This window comes from Gossypium arboreum, chromosome 8 (assembly GCF_025698485.1).
Source record: "Gossypium arboreum isolate Shixiya-1 chromosome 8, ASM2569848v2, whole genome shotgun sequence".
Lineage (NCBI taxonomy): Eukaryota > Viridiplantae > Streptophyta > Magnoliopsida > Malvales > Malvaceae > Gossypium > Gossypium arboreum.
In genome coordinates, this window is record NC_069077.1 from 25,252,916 (window position 1) to 25,268,348 (window position 15,433).

The window sequence follows — 15,433 nt, forward strand, 5'->3', positions numbered from 1 at the left end:
ATTCTACTTTTAAAGGAAATAAACAGAAACATTATACGAGTATAGTACCGAAAGATAATATATTTTTAGTGAAGAAGGGTCAAAGCTGCTTAACAGTAGAACTAGGGAAAATTAAAACAATTTACTGTATTAATTGGCATAATAAGAAATTCTAAAATTTTTATGATAAAAAGGCCATTGAATCTAGATTCAAAAACAACAAGCGGATCTTAATTTAGAACATTGTAGACCAAATTATAAATAATTTAGTGATTGTTACTCAAGTGAAAAATTTTACTAAAATTATGTAAATAGTAAAATTGAAATTAATGTTGCATATAGGTATACAATACTAAAACCATAAATTCTCGTATAAATACATGTGCATAAAGGATGAGGAATGGAGAGGAGGAGGAGGAAAATAATAGAAAAGTTATAATTGTTAAAAATTGTTGCAAATGATGGATTTGCTAATATATAAGAGAAGTTTAAATGTATTGTTGAGGTACTAACTGAGTGATTGTTATAAAATAAATTAAGAAAGTCTTATGATAAATTGATTGGTATATGTTAGCAACATGTTATGATATGTAGAAAGAATAAATTATTTTTTAAGAGTAAGTCCTCTAAATTAAAACTTCGATAATTATGTTAATTTTTAAACCTTGTTATCTTTGATTGAATAACATGTTATATTATGTGGACTTGATGTAAAATGAATTGGATTGGTTAAATTTTAATTTCTAAATAGGGATTTTAGTGAAAAATCTTAAAAACTAATTTTTTTTTTGGAAACAGGGAGCATGTTGCGACGATCATTCAATTTAGTGGAGTCAGCGAGTGGCATCGCAATGTAGAACCCCCGACATTGCAACGTCACCTCAAAATTTGACAAATTTTGCATTTTAGTGCTTGTTCGGCCTTAGATTGTGTAGAAAGCTATTATAAACCATATAAGTCTTGGAAATAAATATGAAACATATAGGAAACATATATTGACCCAAATTTGATTATGTAGACACTTAAAATATATTGAATTAGACTGTAGTTGCTCTAGCAACAAATGTAGCATCTTGGTATCTGGATCCAACAATTGGATAAGGTATAAGGGTATTACATGATCGGTCATTTTGTAACTTTTCATAATTAGACTAATGAAAAAAAAGAAAAAAAAAAAACCTTGGTACTCTTAAAAAATTCATAAAAAATAATTAAAAAATATATTAAAATTTTTATAAATTGGTTGGACTGATTCAATTGTTAATTTTTTTGTCTTGGTTTTGGTTTTCACTGAACCACAAATAATTTGGTCTATATCCGATTTTATGCCACCGGTAGAACCACCAATTTCTGGCTCAATCTGTAAGTCTGGTCCGGGTTAATAGCATAACATGTTCACACTCCCTCCTTGCTTTTATCTATTTTCGTTCGAATCTGTTTTAATGTTGATACCAGAACCTTTCAAGTTTGAGTTTTATCTTGTGTAAATATGTGTAGATTGGATTTTATTTTAGTTTAAATCTCATGTGAATTTTATCCAGATTTATTCTAATTTAGATCTGAGATTGTTTTGGTCATAGTTATGTTGCAATTCCTAAACAAGAAGGTGAAGAAGGTGAAAAAGATGAAGATGGAAGGTTAGCACTAAGTCTCAAGTATACAAGCAAAACAGTGCAAACAAATTATATATAAACTGCCTTTCCTTTTATTAATTCTGCACTTGCTCCCTCATTTCTTTCATATATGATTTACTATCATTAGTCTGGGAGACTGTAAACAACAATAGGACTTCTCACAGTGTGATGAGTGGTTTTCCATACAAGTGAAGCCGATAGCACCCTGAATTTAGTGCTCAGCTCGGGTTTCGCTACCACCACCACCTTAAAACTCCGCTTCTGCAACAAACGAGTGAACAGGAGACTTGTCGGCCTAACCGTGATTTGCAGTCCTTTAGGAGCCTTAATGGTAGCGTTGTACACAGATGGAGGACCTACATTGGTGACTCGTCTCTTGAAAACACCAACGGTCGGCTGTTGGCTGTTTTTCATTTTAAGCTGCATCGACGGGTAGTTAAGAGCATCATAGCCGAATCCAGGAAGCAATGAGGAGCAGTTTACAGATTTTGTGCCGATTAAATGTGCTATAGATGATCCACTGTAGCCTTCATGGCATAGGAATTGCACATAAGACATCTCATCAATGTCATAGACTAGGCCTGGGTTTATGGCTCTTGCAGGGTTCAATTGACCAGCACCGTAGGCAAACTCGGCATCCTTGTTCACCCTCTTGCTCATCGGTTTTGCTACATAGAGTATTCATATATTGCAAATAAGAGTGTAAGGGATGATAGATATATTGCAAATAAGAATGATATTAATGTCATTACCGGTGGTCATGATTGCAGATTTGATGGCGGCTGGTGTCCAAGTTGGATGAAACGATTTTACATAGGCTGCAACACCTGCAACATGAGGGCAGGCCATCGAAGTGCCAGACATGAGAGTGAACTTTGAACGTTGGGTGTCACCTTTGAGCCCTGTTAGCGACTTTACAAGAGTGTAAGCTGCCAATATATCGACACCAGGGGCAGCAATATCAGGCTACACCAGGGTGCACACAGAGACCATTAGTTTTGATATTAAGCACTCGATGATCGATGGAAATGGTAGAATTCAAAGCTTATACCTTGAGAATACGGTGCGAGCCGGGATTTGGACCCCGAGACGAAAATGAAGCAACAGATGGAGCAGGAATCTTGATTTCCTCAGACTTGTATACCACTGCTGTAGGTGATCTGCCAATTTTCATTTGATAGCTTCAGCATTTATCATTATCAAAAAATCATGGAACAAAATTAATATAATCATATAACCTTGTGGAATGTATATAATTTTGTATAGTTTCACCAACAGTCGAGTTCACCATGGTAGCTGGTGCCATAAAAATTTGTGCAGTGTCAAGGTATTGTTCACTTTCAACAATGGTGCCTATGCCTCCAATTCCTTTAACAACAGAATCAACACCCCATTGACTTAGTGTGCAATAAACAAGCCTTCCTTTCACCTTGCTGGGATCCAATGTGTTATCGAAACAGAACCTTGCGTTTCCCTTGCTTTCGGAGTTCATCGCAACATCGGCCCCACTGACAATGGGGTAAAGACCTTCCTTTGACTCGAATGTGTTGATTCCAATTCCCTGCTTATGTATATGCACTTCAAGGAAGTGTTCGGAAAACAATTTAAGAACATATCTTTAAATGATATATCGAACTTACCCGAAAACTTTTTCCATTACCCAACTTGACCGTGCTCATGAACTGTCGGTCGATGCCACTCGCTGCCACAGTAAGAAGCCATGGGGAATAGTTAGAAACTGAACTCAAACTTGGACCGTCATTCCCAGCAGAAGTCACGGTAACGATGCCCTTCTTCAGGGCATGAAATGCACCAACTGATATAGAATCGGTCACGAAATCTTGAGTTCCCCCGCCGATCGATATCGATATAATGTCCACTCCATCGCTGGTAGCATCGTCCAATGCAGCAAGAATATCCATATCAGCACACCCTGAACTGGCCCAGCACACTTTGTACATTGCTATCCTAGCTGATGGCACCGCACCACGAGCTGTCCCCTTGGCTAGCCCGTAAAGATTTGCATCTCGAACCAGGTTGCCTGCTAGTGTCGATGAAGTGTGCGTGCCATGGCCATCCATGTCTATTGGTGATAAAATGTCGGCAGGGTCGGGGTTGCCATCAAGCTTGTAGTATTTAGCACCTATAATCTTGCTTTAGAATGAACAGCCAACATTAAATCCATGAGTTAAAACATTACCAATAAACTATCAAACCAGTTAAGTTCAAGAGGACTCATTGCTTTTTACTTGTTGCAGCCTGAGAAATTCATGAAACGACCGCACGTTCCCTTCCATTTTGAGGGCGGTGGACCAAATCCATCATCCTTAAAGCTCTCGGACTGCGGAGTAATTCCTGTATCAAGTAGACCCACAATTATGTTCCTCTCAAACTTCAAATTTCTTTTAGCTGTTAGAGGAAGTCCAATGAAGTCCCACGATTTCGTAGTGTGTAGCTTCCGATATCGGTTTGGAAACACCGATGCCACTTCATCCAGACCTAAACATTTCAATAAATCAGGTTAATCCAATCATATGTTAAAGAAATGGAAATTAAATGAACAAAATAAGAAAGAATTTTTAGTACCCTTCAACATTTCAGCCTCATTTTCAGATAGCTTGGCAGCAAAGGCATTGAAGCTCTTGGTGTAGCTATAAATAATGGACTCTTTGGCACCATGTTCACTGTTCAAAAGCTCCATTAAAAAACCAGGAAACTCAAACTATGTAAGTCAAATGCATCAAAATACAATGCAACTTACCTTCCTTTGACAGAGGAAAGAAGGCCTATGTGTTTTTGAACTGCAGATTGCTTGCTCAATGGACTATCTCCCAAGTAAACAATGTAAAAATTCTGTTCACATGTAATAATCACTAATAACTACTCCCATAAAACTATATAACATAAAATTAATAATTATTTAGATAAACGAAAAAAAGGGGGAAATGCACCTTTGTTTCTTCTCCATGTGCAACAATATTCAAAACAATCAGAATGAAAAGAAAGCCCAGTTTCCTCATGCTAAATGCTAACATGTTCATGTTTTTTTTTAGCTTTCATTAAAGCTGTAGCAACATGCTTTTATATTAAGAACAAAGTTTTAAGGCCATTAATAATAAAATTGCTAATGGATAAACAAAACTTATACTTCACTTCTTGAGCTCAACAATTGGCTTTTTTTTTTTTTTAAATGGCTATGGAATGGGAGGAGACTTAAAAGAAAGACAAACAAAAATTTGTGTTGAAATATGTGGGGCTTGTCAATGTCACATTTAGTTTGAGATTTGCTTGTTTTGTTGCAAGAGGGGCTCCAATGTTTTCCTACATGTTCCATGTTTTGCAATGCTTCAAGTGGGAATTATAGCTCTATAATTATATGTAGTCCATGCAATAATTTATCATTTCTTGATGTAAGGTAAGCTTAATTTATTATCTCTAACATTCAGTAAAAGTGTAATGTATTTTATCGAAAAAATGAATTATTTTTTAATTTAAATCGTGTATCAATTTCAGGTTTAAGTTGAGAAGTTACTTGAAAACAAAGGGGAAAATCACAATCAAAGAACCCTTTTGCCTTGGTGTCCAATTCAAGCAATTAAAGCTTCTAGGACCAAAATAAAATTAATAGGATAGAATTTGACAGAAACTTTAAGCTTGCTAAAGAGATTGTTTAACTCGAAATCACTTTGCTTAGCTTATGTTACAATGTTTCTTAACCTCTCCATTTAAATATTTGTACATATCAATCAATGATATTATTATATATTTTCTTGCTATTGAGTTGACCAACACAAACGTTAATCTTGATCAGTTAAATTAGACTACTCTCTATCTATCGAGTTATCAGAATGAAATAACGACTGACAATATTTCATTAATAGATAATTTCTTTAGAGGGAATTCATTTATTCATCAAATCTTCTTATTGAGTAACCATGCACAATTTCATACATTATGTAATATTTTAATTAATTATTAAAAATTAAATATTTTTATATTTTTTAAAAGGTTTTCAATGAAGCCAACGTAAATAATATATATATATATTTTTATCTTGCATACCCATTGTTTTTTATTTAAATCCTTTAAAATGTTGGTTTGAATTGTCATGAGTGAATTTGTTATACATCACATGAATTAGGACTACGCTCAATATGCATCATTGTTATTGCAACAATAAGCAATAATGTTTATGTTAAATCGGATTGATTAGGCGGATTGATTGGACTGAGAACTATTGGGGTATTGGTCTAGCAATAAATATTAGATCAGTTGACTCAAAAACTAGTATGGACAGATTGAATTAAGCTAAAAAATAAACCAACATAAAATTTTAATATTTTTGTAATTTTAATAATTTATTTAATCAAATTGATCAAAAATGAACCATTAATTTGACCAGTTCAATTTAAAGAAGATGTAGATTTAAGCTCGTTCTTCTTCCTATTTAAAGATTAGGTAAAGATTATGGATATTAGAAATTTAATTTAAATTATTAATTTTTAAAAGGGATGAAAATCAAATCTGATTATTTCATTGGAGAGGGCTCAAGGCATACCCTTTCAATTCGTCCCTTGTATTGAGAGATGTCTAAACATGGTGAAGTCTAGCCCTTATTTTTTTTTTTTTGATTGTAAAAATATACAATTTATCTTCAAGAAGAATATATTTTAAGCCATCTTTAAATCCAATTCCAAAGGAGGATTTATGGCTAGAAATATATACAGTTGTTACTATTAGTATTATTATAAAGCCAAAGGAAGATTAAACTTTCTGTACAACAAGCCCTGGGTATAAAGCCACCCAACTTACTGATGTGGTAGCAAAAAGATGATTTTAAAAAGAAAAACAAAAACAAAAAAAAACTTGGAAATAGAGATCTACAAGACCAAATTGAAAAACATATAGGGGCTACAATTAGGCTACAGAATAATATTGAAGGCTAAAATATAACAGTAACAAGGTATATATATATACATCTAATGTCCCAGTTAGAGAAGGAATGCTCCCTTAAGATCCAAGCATTTCTTTATTTTCTACACTTTGAGCAGCGTCTATATGTATATGTTGGCAACATTACACAATATATATATATATATGTGTGTGTGTGTGTGTGTGTGTGTGTGATGATTTTGAGTTATAGAGGGCTCAGATGACCCATCCATGGATGAAATTGGTCTCACCAGCCATGCTTCTGGGGACTGAGGATCCTTCAGCTTCAACATAATGGTGGTGGTACCTACTACAAACACCACCAACATTCACGTTTTAATAATCAATTAAAGGGACCTATGAAAGCAATTTAAGACTCAAACAAACAGTAAATTTATACCTTAAACTTTGCTAAAGAGATTGTAGCTTGATACTATACCAAAAAAGAACAAAAAAAAGTGCTCGAGAAATATATACATGTAATGATTGTACCCTATCTGTAAAACAGGTTCATGGTCACATTCCATAGGGTTGGGGTGAGAAGGATGCAGTGGAAAGTGGCTATTTTCAGCCGTTGTGCAACAACTCCATAAGCCTTGGCTTGTTTTCAGGTTTTGTCCTTCCCCATCAAGCTGAAATTAAGGCCAAAAATAGACACAAATATTTTTATATTTATGGTTTATTGTAGTTATTTTCAACAGAATATTAAAAGCATATTGTTCATGGTGTAGTAATCATGGTTATTAACCTTGATTTTCAACTGTTTGTTAAGCTCTCCAAGCTGACGCTCCTGCCAGAAATTCCACATACATATAAATGGTGTAATAACCAAAAGAAATAGTTGTTTGTTTAACTTGTATTTAACAATAATACATTTACTGTGACATACATGAGCACAAATATCAAAGGTGATGAGTATTAAAAGAGATAAAGAATTCAAATATCGTATCTTCTTTAATTGGCAAAAGTTTAGAATGTTAAATTAATGATAATTGAATAATAAATTCTCAAGAACTTCATCTTAAATTAAAAAGTTGGTGTATTATTCGAGAAAGACATCAAAACTATTAATTTCTTTTTATTTTACCGTAAAGTGTATATCATCCTATAAAAATGTTTCACAAGTCACAATCTTATTGACTAATATTATATTTTTGGTAAAATAAGACAAGTAATAGTTTTTATCACTCTTTAAAAATTAATTACAGAATTAGTATATAGTTTAAAGACCAGTTTTGCATTTAACCCTTCAAAATGATCAATCATACTTAAAAGTACCTTTTTCCGGAGATCTTCCATTTGTTCCATCATAATCTGAGTCTGCAGTTACGGAAAACAAGCAGAAGCATACATCAGATGCATTCGTGTATATATATGTATATATATATCATTTAAGAGCTGGTTAACAAAAACCAAAGAACAAGATTTTAAAAGACTGTTAAAACTGATATTTGTCAGACATGGATTCAAAGAAATAAAAGACAAAGAAGTTGTTTAACTAAAGAGACATGGAGGTAACATCAATACCTTCCTTTGTCTAGCCAGTACAAGAGTTCCTTCAAGCTGCTTCTCAAGGTTTTGCAGCTCTTTCAGATTCAATGGTCCAAGATCATCTCCAAGCAAATGCCTGATATTAATCGCACCTAATTATGTCAAATCTACATTTAAAGTCGACTAATATCTAGTTTAGTATTACTTCTTAAAAATATTTTAGGATAAAAATAATTTTAAATAAAAACATTATTAAACAAAATGCTTTTAACTTTTTAAAAGTGTTTTTATAACAAAAAAATGTTTAACAAAAGTAATTTTTGAACAAAAATAAAATCAGAAATTTTCACTTTTACTCAAAAGTACTTTTTGACTTATGAAGCAATACTAAACTGATTCAAAGTATATAGATAAGGTGGCAAAGAAATTAGCTTGCAAGGTGGAGAAGAAGCTCTTAAGAAGCAAGGTGACAACCTTATATTTGTTTCAAGTTGACTAAGCATTAAAGTGGCATAAGTTTAAGCATTATCCATAATAAATGGGTAAGTTTGACAGCAAATTAAGTAAGCTAAGTCGGTTTAAATAAGCCTATAAATATGTAAATATAGTGTGTATGAAAAATATAAGTGGCATGAGTAAAGAGTGAAAGAAACAAGCAGCAGAAATATAATTTGTATATTTTTCTTTTATATATTTGTAAGTAATAAAAATAGTTTGATTTTGAGTATTCATTAGGTTTCCAACAAGTGATATCAAAGTTAGGTTTGTATTGACGTCATAATGGTAAACATAATTCAACCACAAATCTTGAAATTAACAAAGAAAAATTATGATAATTGGAGCATTCAAATGAAGGCTCGGTTCTAAAGATTATTGGGATGTAATCGAAGAAGGATATGTCAAGCTCGAAAATGCAGCTATCGAAGCGACTTTAACAAACAAAAAGAAGAGAGCATTGGAAGAAGTTTGTAAAAAAAATATAAGAGAGAGTTGTTCTTTATTTTTCAAGTGTTATGAATCAACATTTGAAAAAATTTCAGATACAAAGACATCAAAGGAAGCATGGGGAATGCAAAAATTCCTTCAAGGAGCCAAAAAGGCCAAAAAGGTACGTTTACAAATGCTCAGAGTCGAATTTGAGATGTTAAAAAATGAAAGTTTCAGAAAGTATTGATGATTATGTCACTTGAGTGAAACCAGTGGTAAATGAAATGAAAAGGAATGGAGAAACTCTTGATGATGTAAGAGTAATGGAAAAAAATTTTGTGGTCATTAACATGCAAATTTGATATGTAATTGTTGCCATCAAAGAATCAAAAGATCTGTCACAAATATCTATTGACAAACTTGTGACTCCCCTCCAAACCTATGAGCATAAATGATGCAAAATGATGATACTAAAAATTTGAAGCAAGTCTTGCAAAGCAAGCTGTCCTTCAATGAAGTGGAGCTGGCAGTAGTTTTGTACAAGATACAAGCAATCGTAGAGGATGTAAAGGTGGAAATAGAGGTGAATGAGGCAATCAATCATATGGTAGAGACCAAACAAGTGAAGAGTATCAAACGCCAAGTCGTGGACAAGGAGTTTGAGGCAGAGGTCAAGGTAAAGACAAATTTCAACAAGGAAATAAATCTCAATAAAATGTTATAATTTTCAAAAATATGATTATTTTAGTTATGAATGTAGATCAACTCCTAAGGTGGAGGAGAGAAATCATATAGCAGCAACTAAAGAAGAAGAAAATGTGAAATCTAGTGTATTCCTCACTTAAAATGAAAATGAAAAATCAAATAAAAACATTTTATATTTGATAATTGTGCCAGCAATCACATGTGTGGCCGAAAAGATTTATTTTCATAGTTGGATGAGAATATTCACAGATAAGTAACATTTGATGATGAATCACACATCAAGGTCAAAGGTAAAGGCAAAGTTACCATTATACAAAAGAACGAAGAGAAGAAGTACATATCAGATGTTTATTACATATCGACTTTGAAAAGTAACATTATCAGCCTTGGACAACTTCTAGAAAAAGGATATGAAGTGCATATGAAGGATCACACGCTTGCCTAAAAACGTAAGATTGGTGAATTAATTCGTCAAGTTGATATAACACGTAATTTTCTATTCATTATTGATATTGAATTTGGAGAAGTGAAATGTATGAAGAATGCAATCAACGATGATTCATGGTTGTGGCATTTAAGGTTCGGACATTTTGGATTTTTTGGCCTGAAGCTATTGTCAAAAGAAAAAATGGTAAATGGATTGCCAAAAATTAATCCTCATCAATTGTGTGAAGCTTGCATTAAAGGAAAACAACACAAACAAAGGTTTAAAGTTGGAAATTCTTAACGAGCTAGGAGACTATTAGATTGTGCATTCCAACATAACAAGTCCTTTGATATACCATAACTTAGCGGAAACAAGTACTATCTTACTTTCATTAATGATTTTAATAGAAAAAGTTGGATATATCTTTTTAAAACAAAATTAGAAGCACTTGATAAGTTTATCGAGTTCAAAGCTATGATAGAAAAACAAAGTAGACATTATATTAAGATACTCATATCTGATAGAGGAGGTAAACATACTTCAAAGCTATTTGAAAGCTTTTACAAGGAGCACATAATCATTCACTAGTTGACAGTTGCGTACACGCCACAACAAAATAGAGTTACTGAAAGAAAAAATCGCACTTTTCTTAATATGACAAGAAGTATGGTTAAAGGTAAGCATTTATCAAGAACCTTCAGGGCTGAAGCTGTTCAATGTGCTATTTATTTGTTGAACCAATGTCCAACAAAAAGTGTGAAATATAATACACCAAATGAAGCCTAGAGCAATGAAAAGCCAGAAGTTGGACATCTCAAGATTATGCTGATGTTCCTAACCGGACAAGAAAAAAGCTTGATGACAAATAAGTGAAATGTATTTTCATTGGTTATGAAAAAAGAAGCAAAGCATATAAGTTATACAACCTTCTTACCAAGAAAGTTATTATTTCAAAAGATGTTGAATTCGATGAAGCTGATTATTGGAGATGGAGAAAAAGAAAATAAAATTGAAGGATTATTTTTCAGTGATGACAAAGACGATGACTTCATCAATCAAGATGAACAAGGTGAAGATCAAAACCCTCCACCAAGTCTTCCTACAACATTGTCATCATCAATCAAGAATGTGTAGTTGAATACTTTATGTGAACTAAAGCGAACCCCGAGAGCATGGAACACAATAAGACATTTATTTTGTTTGAACAACCACCTAGATATAGCAAACAAGGACAAGAAGACAGTCTATCATTTGAAGAAAACTTTATGTGAACTAAAGCAACCCCTGAGAGCATGAAACACAGGAATAGATGAATACTTTCAAAAGAACTAGTTCATGAAAAGTCCACACGAGCATGCCTTATATATAAAAAAATGGAGTTGGTGACATCATGATCGTGTTCTTATACGTGGATGATATGATTTTCAAGGGAAACAATTCAGGTATGTTCAATAACTTGAAAGTTATGACTAAAGAATTTGAAATCACAGATATTGGTGAAATGTCATCCTTTCTTGGAGTCGAAGTGAAACAAATGAAAGAAGGAATATTTATGAAGTATGCAGAACAAATTTAAAGTAATTTCAAAATGGAAGATTGTAAGCCGGTAGCCACACCAGTAGAACCAAGCCTGAATTTAAGTGTTGATTCATCTAGAGAGCTGATAAATCCAACGTTGTTTAAAAGTATTGTTGGAAGTTAGTTAGTAGATACATGGAGAAACCAAAACAAGACCAATTGATTAAATATTCAGATAGTGATTATGGTGGTGACTTGGATGATTGCAAAAGCACATTCGGATCTTTATTCCATATTGGCTTCGCAACATTTTTATGGTCATCGAAAAAGCAACAAATAGTAGCCCTCTCAACATGTGAAGTAGAATACATGGCTATTGTATGTGCACATGTCAAACAATTTGGTTGAAGAATATTTTTGGCGAATTATCTATTATATAAGAAGGTTCAATTATAATTTATGTTGACAACAAATCCACAATATTTTTTACAAAAAATTTGATGTTTCATAGTCAGAAACAAACATATCAATACACAATATCATTTTATTTAAGAATAAATGAAGAATAAAAATATAAAGTTAATTTACTACAGAACAAAACATCAATTCACAAAGATTTTCACGAAACTATTAAAAGCGGACGTACGCCATGAATTCAAAAAAAAACTTGAAATGAAAGCTGATTTTGAGGAGTGTTGAAGTCAAATCGAATTTTAAGTCGACTAAGTATGTAGATAAGGTGACAAAGAAATTAGCTTGCCAGATCGATAGCAAGCTGCCAAGAAATTAACCTGCAACTTGACGAAACAAGCCAAGTTGCAACTTTATATTTGTTTCAAGTTGACATGAGTTTAAGCATTATCCATAATAAATGGGTAAGTTTGACAGTAAATTAAGTGGGCTAAGTGGGTTTAACTGAGGCTATAAATATGTAAGTATAGTGTGTATGAAACATTTAAGTTGCGTGAGTAAAGAGTGAAATAAATTAGCAGCAGCTAGTGATTAAAAATATATATTTGTAAGTTTCTCTTTTATATATTTGTGAACAATAAAATTAGTTTGATTTTAATTATCCAGCAATTAATAATATAATGGCTTTGTTAAATAGTAAAACTGATTTTTTAACTCAGAAACGACATGCAAGACCTTTGAGTGCGTTCAAGTGCTTCATATTTTGCCTTCAACTTGATTATCTCTTGGTACCAACTCTGCATTGATAAGCAAAGCCAAAGCATCTAAGCAATTACATGAAAAAGGGCTGATATAATCAAACACAAAACCTGCATAGTTACAAGCCTAACAAGACAGGCGAACATTTATACAATTTGTAATGTTGCAGAAGCAAACTAGAAGAAGGCTTGTTTGTAATTAACCTGTGTTTCATGTTCAGGGATGTTGTGTTGAGGTTGAGGAGTAAAGCAGCATTGTTGGTATCGCTCAAGGGTCTTGGTCATACTGAAAAAAAAAAAAACAAAAGCAGCTCTAAAGGTTTTCTTATTTTTTGAGCATAATCCACAATACCAGTTAAACTTGGCTTGAGGTGCAAATTTTACTGTAAACCTTTTAAATGGTCTCCTAGAACCATTGACAAAACCAAAAGCAAAATGAATGTTTTATGGAAAATGGGTGTGCTTGATTTTATGTCAGCCTTTTACAAACCTCCGTAATAAAATATTAAAATCATTGCTGTAAGAAAAGAAAACAAGAATCATTGAAAAAAAAAAGGAGATCATAAGATTAAAAGACAAAAAAAGAAAAAAGAAAAAAAAAGAGGATCTTTCATTGGCACCCTCTTCTTTTTCCATGGGGATGAGAAAGGGGAAACCCTAGATTTTGCACTGTGGTTGAGAAGACAAAACACCAGTTTACTGACGGGGTTCTGAAACAGCCATCGAAATCCCTGAATTGGGGGCCTTTCTTGTTTCAGCTTTGAGGTGAAAAGTACACGAGTTCTGTGGCACTGATCAGTGAAAGCAAAAAACATTCACAAGTCCTAAGAGTTAAAAAGACCCAGTTTATGATCCAAAAAGGATGGGTCTTTTCCTTTCGGGTTTTTTTTTTTTTTGCAAATGAGATGAAACGTGTCGATCTTTCATTGATTAAAAGAAATTCAGTTTCCCCAAAAACATGAATCCACAAAAGCAAAGGGAAAAGTCATGGCCTGTCCACCCACAAAGAACCATAAAAATGAAAGAAAGATTTGCAGGTCTTATACGAAAACCCAGGGAAAACAAGTAGGGAAAGTTTATGTAAATGACCCAGAAAACTTGACAAAAAAACCATGAAAATTAATGAGAAAGGAACGTGTGAAATATATATATATAAACCTATAGATGTACCCTGAGCTGCCAAACTCGTAGAGCTTGCCACGATTAGAGAAGATGATAAGGGCAACCTCAGCATCACAAAGCACTGAAAGCTCATACGCTTTCTTCAGCAACCCATTTCTTCTCTTGGAGAAGGTCACCTGTCTGTTGATCTTGTTTTCGATCCTCTTCAGCTCCACTCTTCCTCTCCCCATTTCTCTCTTCCTTTTTTTTTTTTTTTTTTACAACTCTCTTGTGTTTGAACAATCAAAACACTTAATATACTATATTTGTCGATTATCAAATAGGGTTCTTTGGAGAGATGAAAGTTTAAATGTATATTAAGCAGAAGGGAAGGCTTCAGTGGATGCTTTTTACAACAAAAAAGGAAACTACATAGTGTTTCTTCCATTTTAGGCTTATCTATTTATTATGTTTTCGGATTTAATTTTTAGCAATTCATTCTCTCTCTCTCTCTCTCCCTCCCTCTCTGCACGCCTAGGTTTTGACCTTAGTTATTGGTTGGTACGAAATGTGTGCGTTAATTAATTTCTTTAGAAGAAAGTGTAGGTTTATTTTTTCATTCGCTTCTATCAATATAGAATGTACAATATTCTTTGTCTTTTAGATTCCTCCTTTCATGATTTTTGAGTAAAGTAAATTCAATTTTTACAATTATTTTTAAAATAAAAATTAAGAAGATAAAATATTCAATTAAAATTGATTTGAAACAATAAAAACATAAAATTTATTTTTCTTTTCAAATAAAATTTTGCCTTCCATAGCGTTTTTTTAACACTTATTTGTCATTAAATCTTTTTCTCATCATTTGATACATTGACATTTGTGTTTTTTACTCTTAAACTTGTTGGTATTCACCTTAAACACTTTGTTAACTCTTTGACCCATAAAGTATTGAATGATTTTTTTTTAAATTCTTTAATCTTGTTTCCTCCTAAATAAGTTTACTAGCAATTTATTATATCTCACTTATCTTTAATAATGTTATAGTTAATTTGAATTGACCCCACAATTTAGAGGTTGTGAAATCAATGTAAAATTGTTAATTATCTTTATGATATATTCTTACATTTTCTTAGATCCATCAAATTTCGTGTCGTGAATTGTGTCATTAAAGTGCTAGCAAGCAGACTTGTCCACACAATAGAAATATTTTTTTCACAAACATAAAATATTCTTATGTACTTTCAATTTGTAAAATTGTGGTTTTAATATTGTTGGTATTAGTTGTCCACAAAAATATAAGGTTCAATCTATGTAATTGTTAGATTATGGTACAACTTATCTTCCTCATTGCTTAAGTTAGTAATAGCAACAATATAAGGTTTGATTTTTGTGTAATTGTGGTTTTAGTGTTGTTAGTAATAGTTATTTGCAAAAATAAAAGGTTCAATCTAGTTAACTGTTACATTATCGTGCAACTTCTCTTCCTCATTGTTTAAGCCAGTAATAGCAATAATTTAATAATAATTAATGTCAAGACAAAATCCAAA

The 15,433-nt window shown here is 32.6% G+C and overlaps 2 protein-coding genes across 8 annotated transcripts; both read right to left on the minus strand.

Moving 5' to 3' along the window:
- Positions 1-1,661: 1,661 nt before the first annotated feature.
- On the minus strand, positions 1,662-4,733 carry LOC108469311 (subtilisin-like protease SBT4.14). Its single transcript, XM_017770204.2, has 9 exons — positions 4,565-4,733; positions 4,375-4,466; positions 4,200-4,297; positions 3,863-4,112; positions 3,254-3,767; positions 2,852-3,174; positions 2,665-2,773; positions 2,366-2,579; positions 1,662-2,281 (listed from the first exon to the last, which is right to left on the minus strand). The coding sequence occupies exons 1-9, from the start codon at positions 4,652-4,654 to the stop codon at positions 1,737-1,739; spliced, it is 2,235 nt and encodes a 744-aa protein (XP_017625693.2). The 5' UTR covers positions 4,655-4,733; the 3' UTR covers positions 1,662-1,736.
- A 1,797-nt stretch (positions 4,734-6,530) lies between these two features.
- On the minus strand, positions 6,531-14,491 carry LOC108468873 (agamous-like MADS-box protein MADS3). 7 transcript variants are annotated; one of them, XM_017769733.2, is made up of 8 exons: positions 13,941-14,491; positions 12,987-13,068; positions 12,760-12,821; positions 8,073-8,172; positions 7,824-7,865; positions 7,294-7,335; positions 7,023-7,177; positions 6,531-6,852 (listed from the first exon to the last, which is right to left on the minus strand). In XM_017769733.2, the coding sequence occupies exons 1-8, from the start codon at positions 14,132-14,134 to the stop codon at positions 6,762-6,764; spliced, it is 768 nt and encodes a 255-aa protein (XP_017625222.1). In that variant the 5' UTR covers positions 14,135-14,491; the 3' UTR covers positions 6,531-6,761. The 7 variants fall into 7 exon arrangements, with proteins under 7 accessions (XP_017625222.1, XP_017625221.1, XP_017625225.1 ...); XM_017769732.2 differs by having other exon boundaries at positions 6,531-6,855; XM_017769736.2 differs by having other exon boundaries at positions 7,038-7,177; positions 13,941-14,490.
- Positions 14,492-15,433: the final 942 nt, after the last annotated feature.

Excerpts from the sequence above, each read along its gene's own strand:
- LOC108469311 (XM_017770204.2), bottom strand. The coding sequence starts at position 4,654 with ATGAACATGTTAGCATTTAGCATGAGGAAACTGGGCTTTCTTTTCATT. Across the intron at positions 3,768-3,862 it reads AATTTCTCAGGCTGCAACAA|CAAGATTATAGGTGCTAAAT; the intron begins GTAAAAAGCAAT and ends TTCATTCTAAAG. Across the intron at positions 2,282-2,365 it reads ATCTGCAATCATGACCACCG|CAAAACCGATGAGCAAGAGG; the intron begins GTAATGACATTA and ends TACTCTATGTAG.
- LOC108468873 (XM_017769732.2), bottom strand. The coding sequence starts at position 14,134 with ATGGGGAGAGGAAGAGTGGAGCTGAAGAGGATCGAAAACAAGATCAAC. Across the intron at positions 8,173-12,759 it reads GCACTTGAACGCACTCAAAG|GCATTTGCTTGGAGATGATC; the intron begins GTCTTGCATGTC and ends GATTAATATCAG. Across the intron at positions 7,178-7,293 it reads ACAAACAGTTGAAAATCAAG|CTTGATGGGGAAGGACAAAA; the intron begins GTTAATAACCAT and ends CCTTAATTTCAG.